General features: G+C 35.5%; 1 protein-coding gene across 2 annotated transcripts in view; it reads right to left on the bottom strand.

The window, feature by feature from the left end:
* Positions 1-6,875, bottom strand: part of pard3ab (par-3 family cell polarity regulator alpha, b) — a gene marked incomplete at its 3' end in the record, with an annotated part of 183,199 nt that extends 176,324 nt beyond the window's left edge. For both annotated transcript variants that reach the window (NM_001423693.1, NM_205735.2), the window contains 1 exon segment: positions 6,538-6,875. In NM_001423693.1, the coding sequence (NP_001410622.1) occupies positions 6,538-6,657 (120 nt within the window). In that variant the 5' untranslated portion in view covers positions 6,658-6,875.
* Positions 6,876-14,150: the final 7,275 nt, after the last annotated feature.

Below are 14,150 nucleotides of genomic sequence, written 5' to 3'. Positions count from 1 at the left end.
ATAAACTGGCAGTACATTTTCTGTTATTTTACAGACTTAATTCTCAATATGTTATTTGTTATACATTATATTATTTCAAACTACTGAAACGTCAAAAAAGTCCCTTTGTTAAACTGTAGTTGAATTTTCAACATCAAAAGTCGACAGAACAGAGATCAAGATCATAATACATTTCACAACCGTAAATAAATAAAAAGCACTTGTGAATCAAAAAATACAGAAATTCTTAATTTACAGTTTTTTTTTTTTTTTTACAGTGTAGTAAATTGCAATTTTTTTACAACTATATTTTTCTCTATTAAATTATTTTAATGAATATATAATATATCAAGAAAGGTACATGTTAAACACTCAAACTGCGATTTTTGCTATTCAATATTTCTTTTACAACACTAACTATTATTTGATGTATAATAGAACATATTTAATAAACTTAACAGATAACACCAGTGCTATCACTATTTGTTAAAAATTATACATTTTCCTCCTCTAGAAAAATATTAATTTACTAAAGTGCTATGCTGACAGTTTATTTTATGGTCCAAGATGTATAAGACTGAACTAATCAATGGTATTTTTGCAATGGGTTTGCTCAGAGAACAAAACTGAGGTAAATCAAAACGTGAATCTCATTACCTCCATGTAATTAATCTTTAGTATCTAATTTATCACATTATTGCTGATAGCTTTAAATATATATTGGTTAATAAATATGGGTGGTCAATATATCGGTGCATCCCTTATTGTCGTAATCTAAAAAAGCCACTGTTTAAAACATACAGCTTCTATAGCTTAAAGGCACATTTTATATTTTTAAGATTTTTGCAGATTGCTTTAAATGAATCCAATATCAGCTGATAAATATCGGTGGCCAATATATCGGTGCATCCCTTTTTGTTGTTATCAAAAAAAAACAGTTTAAAAGCTACAGTTTCTACAGCTTAAAAAGGTTTCAGATTTTTGCCGATAGCTTTAAATGAATGCAATATCGGCTGATAAATATCAACAGCCAGTATATTGGTGCATACCTATTTGTCATTATCTGAGAAAAACACTGTTGAAAACCTACAGCTTCTACAGCTTAAAGGTAGTTTGAAGATTTGAAATTATTGCAATGGCTTTAAAAAAATCTAATATCGGCTGATAAATATCAGTGGCCAATATATCGGTGCATCCCTATTTGTCATTATGTAAAAAAAAAAAACACTGTTTAAAAACCTACAGTTTCTACGACCTAAAGGTCGTTTAAAAGTTTTAAATTATTGTGATAGCTTTAAATAAATCCAATATTAGCTGATGAATATCGCTGGCCAATATATCAGTGCATCCCTATTTGTCATTACCTGACAAAAAAAAAACACTATCCTTAAAACTTCAATATCTGCATATAAAATTCAAAGAAATAAAAATGACATTTATTGCGACGACACTCAGTGTTCAGCGATATGAAGTCGTTGACCTTCTCTGTTATAATGCATTTATTTCTCTCATTTTAAAATAAATTGTCATGCAAAAACAAAGCAAACAGCACAACTACTAAAAACATGCAAGCACCATGACACAAAATAGTCAGTCAGAATCCAGTTCTAGGCGCAGCATTGTTGTGCAACAGGCTACAGAGGAGCGATCAGCTGAGATAGCTCAATTTCACATCGAAGATCACATTAAACATCAGTATTTCAGTTTAATGCCTTTCCATATGTTTTTGTCAATCTGTTGTCATATTTCTCTTCACTGTGATCCAACAAGGATTATAGGAGCCCTTCAATATAACGAACACACACACATACATGGACTAATAACCCATAAAACTCGCAGAGATTACACACTCGGACAGGAATAATGTATGCCGGTGCTCTGATGGATAATAATCTCAGCACTAAAAACCTGAAGTCCAGAGTCTCACACAGAACACCTCTGTTTGTGTGTTTGGTTTGTAAAGCAGTTGAAAGCCTAGAGCACAGACAGGGACATGAAAGAAAGAAAGAAGCCAAAGCTGAATGCAGTTAAAGAGTAGCGGAGGCATTTGGGGACAGAGAGGAGAGCAAACTGAATGGGTGACAATGTAGCAAACCCAAGGACACTGCAGATCACACATTTGCAAGCACTTTCTCTCCCAGAGCACAGTCAATGTGCTTTATTGTTCACATGACTCTATTTCCTGAGATACAAACTACTGCTGGACATCAGCATATCAGCTACATCACACAAACACGCCACTTCTGTGTTATAAAAGCAACGTCACAACAGAAACATAGTCTCGTTGATACTCCAAACCATCAGTATATCTACTAAACCATCATCAACATCATCAAAACGAGCTAACTCTCACTGAGCTTAACAACTCAGTTCCAGAAACAACATATAAAAGGTGCTGTGTGAAGTTTTTGACTCTTCTAAAGCATAAAAATACCATAATATGTTTGCAGATATTTAAGAAACATGCTAGGAGAAAAAAAATATCTGAAAAACAGTGCTGAATTCAGATATTCTGCTTTAATAATGTCTGTTACGTGCCGGAACGCTGTCTTTGGTTTATATTTCAGCAACCCGGGTTGCCTCATTGGAAAACGCATTTCATTCGATCTTTCATTCAGAAAGCTCTCAAAGCATGCACCCATGACCGAAATGCGACCTCCAGTGAGCGGTAGCAGACTCCAAAATGAGATGCAGATTCAGAGTTCCACATGAGATTATTAATTAGCAAACAATATAAATATTAAAAACATAAACATTGGGTGAGAAGGTTATGGCCCGTTTCCACTGAGAGGTACGGTACGGCTCAGTATATTTTATGACCGTTTCCACTGTCAAAATGTACCAAAAAATTAACCGTTCCGTACCACTTTTTGGGTAGCCTTTCAAACGGGTACTAAAAGTCGGAGCTAGATGCACAGCTGAATGCTATTGGTTTACATAGATACGTCACTAGCTCGCACACAGGCCAGGGGAATGAAAACAAAGGACACGGCAATTTTAAATACACAGCCGAGACATTACAGCGTAATAATATATACATATAATAACGAGCCATGGTGAACCCAAACTTTAACATACCCTGTCGACGTCTTGATGAACAGCCACAAAGCAGAGCAGAATCTACCCAGTGCCCTGTTGTTGTTTACAAGGTCGTCTAAAGTGTGAGTGATTTCACTTTCTCGAGAGAGCTCACCGCGCAACTATATTTGAAAAACAAACTTCTTGAGCTGAAGATAATAACATTTAATCCTTTCAGAAACAGAACGTGAGAATGAAGTGTAAAAAAACAAAGAAGCCAGAAAAAAACTAAGGAGCAAATGTTCTTTCAGCAACCTAAAACATGCGATGTTTAACTATTATCCAAAAGTATCAAGTTCAGTGCCAATCGTTACTGAAACTTTTAAAACATCCATTTCTATACACATGCAGTGATTTTTCATTTTCAGCTTTCACTGACAGAACTGATGCCATTTCAACAAATAATTGAATACATCCTGCCAGTAAACTAAAGTTGGTGACAATTAACTCCACAACAATATTCAATACAGACCTGAAAAGCTATTGTTTATGTTTGCAAGGCATAATAATTTACAGCTGGCTCAAAACTTTCACACGTCAGGCTATCCTTAATTGTCGTAAAATTAAATTTGCCATAACAAGAACCCTAGATGAGAATATAATAACTGCTCAGCCAAAATGAAACTATATATTCTCATGATAAACCTCTACAACTTCATAATAACAACTGTCATCACAGCCATATACAACAGCAGCTGTTCTGTTTAAGAGAAAGCAAAGTGGCAATAAGCTTTTTATTTAACACTGGCTCACCACACACGCACCACACACTCACAGGTGGCCAGCACTGAAACACACATAAACAATTATCCGCATGCACTACTAAAAGACAAAATAATTTATTCATGTGAACAAACAAGCTTTTGTCATGCTCGCTCCAGCTCGTCCTTCATATTGCTCTGAAATCTCTGGGCCGCAGATCATTTAACTGTAAAAGCCGTGTATTGAACGCTATTACTCTAAGTGCTGATCATGAAGGCTGATTTCTCAGGCGCAAACCAGACGTTAAGCTATTCTGGGAGATCTGTTGGTGCAAACAGTGGTCAAAACACAAGCCCAAATTGTTTCTCCATCTCACACAACAAACATCCATGGGCATTTTGGATTTAGTTGTATTGACTTTTATTTTTTTGATCTGATTTGATTATGCTGGTACACTTACACTCACCGGCCAATTTATTAGGTACACCTGTCCAACTGCTCTTTAATGCAAATTTCTAATTAGCCAATCACATGGCAGCAACTGAATGCATTTAGGCATGTTGACATGGCCAAGACAATCTGCAGCAGTTCAAACTGAGCATCAGAATGGGTAAGAAAAGTGATTTAAGTGACTTTGAACGTGGCATGGTTGTTGGTGCCATTTCACAAGAGAAATGGATGTTTTTACAAATTTCAGTACTGATTGGTATCGAATCCTAGTACCGTGACAACACTAGTCTTCGATAAATATTGCGATATGAATAAAATTTCACCAGATGACTCTATTTGGAAAGAATTTATCATTTTAGATTGATTGGGATGATTCTGTTGGGGAGGGCATCTGCATAAAAAAATCTAATAATCAAATTAAAAGCATACATAAATACAAAAAAGAAAAAACATACAATTGAAATAATGATGTATCGTTTTTTTCATGTCTAATAGTATTCAAGTACAGTAATTATTAACAAAAATAATTCAATAAAATTAATCATTATTAAAGTTACTGATGGTATAACTTCTTATGCCTGAATGCTTTTATAATTCTCATACAGTCACAGGCCTCAAAAACACTAGCAAATGATAAATTACAAACTCCTCAACAAATCGTGCAACGTGACTATTGCGAATGATCACATTACAATATCGATGCTGAAACGACATGTTGCAAAGCCCTACTTTGGTCTTGGTAAAGCGTTCAATTTAATAATCAAAAGATGGAGAAAAAAATGCTGACAATACTGGAAACATAAAGATAAAATACTAAAAGCCAGGTTTCAAAATTATGTTTAAAAAAATAGAATTACCAATGTATTTGACTAAAACAGTATTACAAACATTCATTAATCGGCAGTACACTCACATTCCAGTTGGGCGAATGTTTGTATGTTTGCCAATGAATAGCATGTACATTTAATTCTTTCTGACAGCAAAACATTTTAAATTAAACTTGTAATCATAATTTCCTCAGTGTAAATTCAATTTTTGACAGCATGCTGCAGAATAGACAATAAATAATGCTGAAGCAACGAGTTAGTCATTACTTTCTATTGAATTATCTGTCATAAATAATTTTTACAATCCTCTAAGCTTTTATTTACAGTAAAAACAAGCTTAGGGTGGGGATGCTTGCGTTTTGTGTGTCATCTGCACACCATGTCCTGAAGCAACTGAAGTAAACACATGTTGGATGTTGGAGGTTAACGATTAATTGATAAATTAATCATTTATTCAAACAATGACTGATCGTGGGAATTTGTGAAAACTCGCATTCCTCGCCGATACCAATAGACAAATGAAATCAAATGAGTCGCGTGAGGCGGAGTTTGCTCTTGGAAAAAAAGAAAAATCAAACGATGACAACATGGTAGCCCCCGTGAGAGGTCGACCCGCTATGAACAACAATAAGGGCATTTTCTATTAGTATGACATGTTTAAAGTTTTGTAATGATATTTAAGCCCTAATCTGTTTTTATCGTATAAAAATGTTCAAATTATCACAATAACACTAGGCTGATGTTAATTACATCCTCAGCGCCCCATAACTGCTAACGACGCGTCGAGCTGAGCGTCTGCTGGAGTTCTCGCGCTCAACCGACCGCTTGTTGATTCCTGACCGACAGCGTCCCTGTTTTGGCGCCTCGCTCTCTTGAAGTATATCTGCGTTTTAACTTCCAAACAACGGGTTACATGTATAAACCGTGTAAAAGACATCTGAGTTATGACTGTTAGCCTAGCAGCAGCCTCATTGAAACAAAGCCTAGGACTCACTCTCTCACACACACGCACGCACGCACGCACACACACACAAATACAAGACAAAAGTTCAAGACATTTTGTTCATCAAACAGCATAACGTTAATGATGCGTCAGCTGTAGCAACCAGCCGTGCACACCAAAACTCAATATACATAATATTGCCTTCTATTAAATGCTGTCATTTCTAAATAGAGATAATAATAACATGGAGAAAACTTCGTCCTTTACAACATTACTTCGTATTGCCCTACTTCCCAGTGGATTTCAGAGCACCATTGTGGACATAAAGAACAAAGAAGGCGGATTGGAACACTGTAGCAGGATAAAAACACACAGCGCTTTATTTAATGGGGAATAAAGGCGTTCTTTGAAGTGTTGAGCAGAGTTAAAGTGTCCGGACGGTCCTGATCCCTTCCCCCGCTCACTCACTCCGTCTCCACACCGCCATATTTGCAGCCCTCACCGGCGCAACTATGTTTCCAAAGCACAATCAGATGATACAGTGAAACAGCATCTCACCTTGGCGATCGCTCTCCGGTACCGCATCGCGGCCTGCTGGACGAGCGACTGCACTTTAATGTTTCCGTCTCCGCACGGAACCACGACCCGAGTTCTCCCAAAACACACCGTCACTTTCATAGTTCCAACACTCCTTCCCGAATCCAAGGGAAACTCGGGATCAAAGGCTCCCGTGCTCTGGTGTCAAGATCATCAATAATCTTTGGTTCAGCACCTTGGCGGATCGGTGTGACTTTACGGTCGGTACCCGTTCCGTTTCATCGCGGCGGACGCTGTGCCGCGGTGTATGACCACCTGTTTAGTGTTTGGGGTCTGTGTACGGGAACCGCGCCGTGTTCAATCGGTTTGGGAGCAACGACAATGGGTTTTGTGCGCCCTCTGGCGGTGAAGCCGAACTGCCGTATCGGTAATGCTTGAAATTGGCACATATTATGAAATATATATGTGACACTATTTGTTCAAAAATTAACGCCTTAACTTTTTTTTTAAATAATAGTAAAATGTGTGTTTATTAACATTCGAAGGATTTATTATCTTTAGGAGTCTTATGGATGAATTAATGAAATCTCAGTGTCTTAAAGGGCCAGCTACCTAAAATAAACATTGTGTTAAAGGGATAGTTCTTCCAAACGACCTTCACTTGTCACCAGGGGCAGATTGTGGGATTTTGGGGACATAAGCAATTCCAACCAAAGGGCCCAAAATTTATTTTGCTGTTTTTTTTTTTTTTTTTTTTTGTAAAATATATTTCCATCTCGTTTTCTACATTTTATTTTTATGCAAATTAATAATGACATGTAAAGCACCTTGTAAAACTTTTGAAACTATTTGTTTTCTTAAGTTGAATTCACAACTAAACATAATAATTGAACGATTTCGTTTTTAAAACTAAATCTTTACTGATTTGACTGCTGGACTGGTCCATGATTGAAGGTGGGGAACACATTTGCACAGATGTAATAATTACCTTAAAATTAACATTTTTAGACCCTCACTGTATACAAAATATAATAGAAAACAATGTTATGTATAATTTATAGTATCATTTAGACTTCTAGGTATTTATTTGGGGTCCCTCAGATTTCATGGGGCCCTAAGTGGCCGCTTACCTTGCTTATTGGTTAAATCTGCCCCTGCTTGTCACAAACCTGTTTGAGTGTGTTTGTTTAATTTAACATAAAATGAGTTATTTTGGAAAATGTTTTGGAAATCTGTAATTATTGTTTACCACAGTACAGCAGTCAACATTTGAAGTGGATCCAAGTTTTGTTGAAAAGTTTCACAATTGTCTTAAGACAAGAGTGGCTTTTGTTGAATAGTTTTATGACAACTTTGATGAAAGGTTTCCAAACACTCCAAATGTTGACTTCTATATTTGTTTTTCCCATATGATAGTCAATATTTACATGTTTTTTAGTATATCATCTTTAGTGAACAGAAAAAAGAAAATTTTGGAACCACTTGGGAAAAAGTATATTTCATTTTTGTGTGAGCTATCTCTTTAATTTACTCACTCTCCCAAGATGCAGATGAATTTTATTTTTTGTATAATATTTATGATGACTTTAAGCCATAACCGTGAATAAAAACGTAATAAAATCCAAGTCAATGGACTAAAGGAATAGTTCACCCAACAATGAAAATTTCCTCACTGTTTACTCACACTCAAAGTGTTATAAACTTTTATGAAATTCCTTTTTTTTCTGTTGAACACAATATACGTATACAAATTCAACACATGTGACACTCTGTCCAAGTAGAGATCGTGTCAGACATCCACTCTGATCAAGGAATCACACTAACCTTCCCCCGTTAGAATGCATCAGCAAAAGAAAGGATTATCCAACCATTTTGCCATTATGGATTAAAGTTAACGAATATTTAAGATATTCTGATAGAGTTATAACGTGAAAAATAAACCACCAAAATAAAAGGGTTATATAAAAATAGCCTTTATGGTTCAATAAACCAGCTTTACTTTAACCCTTATGTACTGTTGGGGATGTTTTCATCCACTCATGGGGTGATTTTGTGTCTTGAATTGGCTATGACTTTTTCTTTGTTTCTGCTAGCAGAATGATTTTCAGTGACAAATCTTATTTGACGCATATTTTGACAAAATGCTTTGAAAATTAAACTGCTGTAAAATGCATTAGATAAATAATGTTTTCTTTTTTTTCTTGCATAAGTCTGTTAATCAACCTCAGTGCGGATTAAAACTACTACTTTGGTGGAAAAAACACACACAAAATGACGTATTTTCAATCTAAAAATAATAGGACTGGAATTTTTCAAAATCTTTTATCAAAATCTTGGACACGTGAAACAACATTGCCATTGATGCATTGTTTTTGATTTGTTTAATCCCTAATTTACTGTTGGTGGCTGTTTTTGCCTCACTGACTTCCATCATAACCACATTTTTCTGATTACAGCACCATGATACCATATAATCATGCATTTTTAATTGTTGGGGGTTCTCCCAGTTGGGAAGAGATAAAATTGGTCCTTTTTACTGTTGATCATCAGTTGGCACCAATAAAACTTTAGATAGGCCTGAGAAAAAAAAAAGAAAAAAGCTTAGTTTCTGGTTTTTACATGGAGTATAACAGCAAATTAAAGTGTGTGTATGTGTGTCTGTGAGTGTGAGAGTGACCTGTGCACACTTACCTTGATGTGTCTGAGAAAATCAAAATATGAATCTTGGAACTGGAGTAAGCAAAAACAAAGACTGTGTATTTGTACACCATCATATGTAGTGATAATGGAAGTCAATGGGGCAAAACAGCCACCAACAGTAAATTAGGGAGAAAAAAATTAAGTCTAGCAATGGGTTAAAGCCAATGTTGTTTCTAATCATTCACATGTCCAAAAAAAAAAAAAAACAGTCCACAACTACTTTTTATATTGAAGATACACCATTCTTTGTGATTTTTTTTCACCAAATCAGTGACATGTTTTGTAAATTTTATATACAATTTAGTAGTTTTCATGAATCAGTGACATGTTTTGTAAATTTACTGTACAATTTAGTAGTTTTAATCACGACTGAGGTTGAGTAACAGATTTATGCAAAAAAAAATTTGAAAAAATATTTATCTGATGCATTTTTACAGCAGTTTAATTCAGTGGATGTTTTTATCCCTAACATATCAAAAGAGTAGTCAATCTGAACAGTGCACATTTTTGTTGCATAAAATGTTAATTTAAATTCATAAACAAATCATGTTTTAAAAGGACAAATGAGATGAACAATATAAGATAACAAGTTGCCAATTACTTTCATTTTACACATTCCATCTCAATTTTTAATCTCAAACCCAGGGGTGTAGTGGACATTTTAAAAGTGACTTTAAAAGTGATCCTAACCCTAACCCTAACCCTAACAGCTGTATGAAATCCAAAAGTTTACATTCTTAATCACCTGTTTCTAAATAGTCTGTTTCTAAAACTAAGGAGGATGTATTCCACCCCCAATCTCCCGGGTTGCTAGGCCCCTTCTCAAACCCCATAACATAAATTAAATATATCTATTCATCTTTACGTTTTTTTTTTTTTTTTATTTATTTCATAAATTGCTAACTTATTACTTCTTCAAAAGAATGTTTTTAAATGTCACCTCCACACATCAAGGTGTGAATAATTCAGCTTTGGTTTCCAGGCATGTGGGCAATTGTGTGTGCATTTATGTATATACGTGTGTCACATTTAACTTTCTGCTAGTAGGGCAGAGCTGTACTAAAATAGAAACAGTGGGCAGGTGGTATTGGACAGTGATACGGTGCACACACGCCCAGGGCCTGATACAGATTAGTTCTGCAAGCCCAGTTGAGTGAAGCTTTAGTGGAACAGCTGTAGGATTACAGGAGCACACTTTGATCTACGTGAGGTACAATGACCAGATGCTCAAGAAGATCCATTGCTCATAAAGTCCAGCAGCAAACTTTACTACTAGCACCTCATGTCATGCTATAGTTAGATATCGGATCTGCGCCGTCTGTGTGTTAAAGGGACAGCTCATCCAAAAATACAAATTCTGCCATTATATTATGGAGTTCCATTTGTGCCAAAATTCCCATGCCTGCTTTCTGCTTTCTACTTCCCATTTGTCTTCGTCTACTCTCATTGCCCGCATGTTTAGGAAAATCAGCATAGTTGACGTACATGTTGTCTGTTGATGTTGTCTTACAGTTTTTTACAATAGCTATGACAGTTTTTCCAATACATTTAACAAGTTTGCTAAACTCTTAACGCAGCAACACACCTAAAACAAACAATTGACAAAACAGTTAATTTCATGCTCAAAATCACACATTGTAAACTAAACTTCTAAACTTCTTTTCAAAATACAATAATAAACACACTACACCATGTCTAACAAAACACTGCGAACATGTTTCAAAATGACATAATTGTTCAAAACACAAACACATGTTCTCTTCCAACAGAAACATTCAGTCAATCAGAAAACACTGACAATAAAAACACTATCATCAGCTAAAATTACAGAAACTGCATTAGTTTATGTGTCAGCTCTGCCCTTATATTTAAAGCCTCTTTACATTTTCATTTTGTTGGTTTAGAAAATGCAGGCATTTTCGTTCTTTTACTGCAAAGATTCAATACAAAAATAAAGAAAATAATTGCTTTATAAAATTTATAGTTGATTTTAAAAAATACAGACACAGAATTGCTGCAGTACAGACTTTATTTGCAAAAGGACATCACTGCTAGATATACAAACAGAAAAACCATCGCAATTATAATAAAAAAAACAAAGTAATTTTCTATTCTGCCTGGTCTTCTGCATTTGCCCGATTTCTTCTCTGGCCCGGCATGGTAACGATGGCCCTTTGGCCTATTATGTTTCTCCTACGGCGATGCCTTTTCGCCAAGTTGAAGCCAGTCTCGTCAACATAGATAATTTCATGTGGGACTTGATTGACCTCCAACTTCATGACTCTCTAAAATTAATTAGACACAGTGTAAATGGTTCACTGTACTATAGCTAATGTATGTACTAATGAATGCCAGGTTTATTGAGTCATTTACTGCAAAACAGACTGTGCATAAAGTAATCACTGTATTGCATAACCTTATCTGGACGTATTGGTGACGGAGTTTTGCAATGTGCTTACTGTTCCTTTCAAAAACCTTATGAGTCCTTTTTTAGAACATACATATGATCATGTGATTTGAAAAATCTCAACACATGAGTGTGCTTTCTAGATGGGAATCATGTTCATATGGGAGATGGGAGCTGTCATATACAGTATACACACGCACACACACACACACACACACACACACACACACACATACATGCATACATACATACATATATGCAGGGAGTATATTTGTGTTTCAATTGACACTATGAACAGCTGTTTACTTTGGCTTTAGCCTATATAGGTTCTGTTAAGAACATATCTGTTCTGACATACTGTGTGAAAGCATTGGTAAATTGGACTGTAAAATTACATTGTTTTGGTTTTGGTTGAGTTTGTGTGTAAAAGAAGTTCAAGCATTTTAAATTTGTGTTAACTGAATGCATTTTGTGTCAAAGCAACAAGAAATGTGTTAATTGTATAGCCCACGAAGATGGATGCTGTGCTAACCGTGTTAAGAGTTTAGGAAACTTGTTAAATGTATTGAAAAAAAGTGTCATAGCAATTGTAAAAAACTGTAATCCGTTGTCCTGTCGGTTTTAGGTTAACTTAATCGTTTTTACAATTTTAAGTGGATTGAACATTAAATAATTACGTTGCCCTCAAAAAACTAAATAATTGTGTTGTTTCAACACATTTTAAACAATTGAATTATGTTATTTAATTAATACATTTTATAAGTGCAAAAAGTTTTATTCTTCTGTTGAACACAAAAGAAGATGTTTTGAAGAATGCTGGAAACCTGTAAACTTTGACTTTAATAGTATTTGCTTTTCCTACTAAGTCAATGATTACAGGTTTCCAACATTATTTAGAATATTTCTTTTTGCATTCAACGAAAGAAAAAACAATGATTTGGAACAAGTCAAGGGAATAAATTATGACAGAATTCTCGCCTCACAGCAAGAAGGTCCCTGGTTCAAGTCCCGGCTGGGTCAGTTATCGTATCTGTGTGGAGCTTGCTTGTCCCGTGTTGGTATGGGTTTCCTCCGGGTGCTCCGGTTTCCCCCACAGTCCAAAGACATGCGCTATAGGTGAATTGGGTAAACTAAAATTTTCTGTAGTGTATGTGTGTGAATAAGTGTGTGTGGAAGGTTCCCACTTAAGGGTTGCAGCTGGAAGGGCATCCGCTGCTTGAAACATATGCTGGATAAGTTGGCGATTCATTCCACTGTGGCGAACCCTGATTAACAAAGGGACTAAGCCGAAAAGAAAATGAATGAATGAATAAATGAAATTGTCCGTAGTGTTTATTTGTGAATGAGTGTGTATGGATGTTTTCCTATACTGGGTTGCAGCTGGCAGGGCATCCACTGTGTAAAACATGTGCTGGTAAAGTTGGTGGTTTCAGATCTGCTGGCAGTGCATGTATTTATCTTCTCATAACCAGCCCAAATGGTGGGCTGAATCTGAATCCCATGCTGGAGTGAGTCTGCAGTGACTCATCATTTATAGATGAGCATCTGTTTTTGCTGACAGAGGCACTGAGCCCCTCCTGTTTTTCAGTTCATTCCACTACAACAAATCTGGCACATAGTTTCCAACCAAAGCAATCAACACTGACTTGAGAGTTCTTTGCACAATTATGTCATAAATGCTGCTGTAGCCTCAATGTTTTACAGTAGCAAGCTACAAAAACTCAGAATAGACCAGTGGTTCTCAAACTGTGGTACGTGTAACACTAGTGGTATGCTGAAGAATTGATAAATATTTAAAGTAAAAAACAAACACACTTTCAACCTTTTGACACACAACACCGATGTGATCAGTAAATTGATTTGAATAGGGTGAACCTTTTATTTTGTTTTTAATTTTGTAAAGTTTGTTATGTAATCAATCATTTGTAGCTATCTCATCCCCATATTGTAGATTGTTGGGGGCGTATACCATATTTTTATATGCCAGGTGGTTTAATTATAGTTTAATCAAAGGCTTTTCCGACACACAAAGCCTACTCCAATGCACAGTAAGCAGATCTAATATCTAATTAAAATATATGATCAAACTCATATATTTAGTATACAAGCTAATATTTAGATTTCATTACTTTTTTTTCATTGCTTAATTAGGCCTGCTACTCTATGTATTTTAATACTGGTCAATATGGTGGTACTTGGAGAGACCATTTTTTTCTGAGGTGGTACAGTACTTGTTGAAAAAAGTTTGAGAACCGCTGTTATAGACAGCTTTATATTCTTTCTTTCCTTTCTTCCTTCTTTTTTATTTTCTTGCTTCTTTCTTTATTTTATTCCAGTCTTTCTTTCTTTCTTTCTTTCTTTCTTTCTTTCCTTCTTTCTTTCCTTCCTTCTTTCCTTCTTTCTTTCCTTTCTTGCTTCTTTCTTTCTTTCCTTCCTTCTTTCTTTCCTTCTTTCTTTCCTTTCTTGCTTCTTTCTTTCTTTCTTTCTTTCTTTCTTTCTTTCTTTATTCCTTCCTTCCTTCCTTCCT

This window comes from Danio rerio, chromosome 2, assembly GCF_049306965.1.
Source record: "Danio rerio strain Tuebingen ecotype United States chromosome 2, GRCz12tu, whole genome shotgun sequence".
Lineage (NCBI taxonomy): Eukaryota > Metazoa > Chordata > Actinopteri > Cypriniformes > Danionidae > Danio > Danio rerio.
Note: the sequence above shows the minus strand (reverse complement) of the source record. Positions and strands in the feature narration are given on the sequence as shown.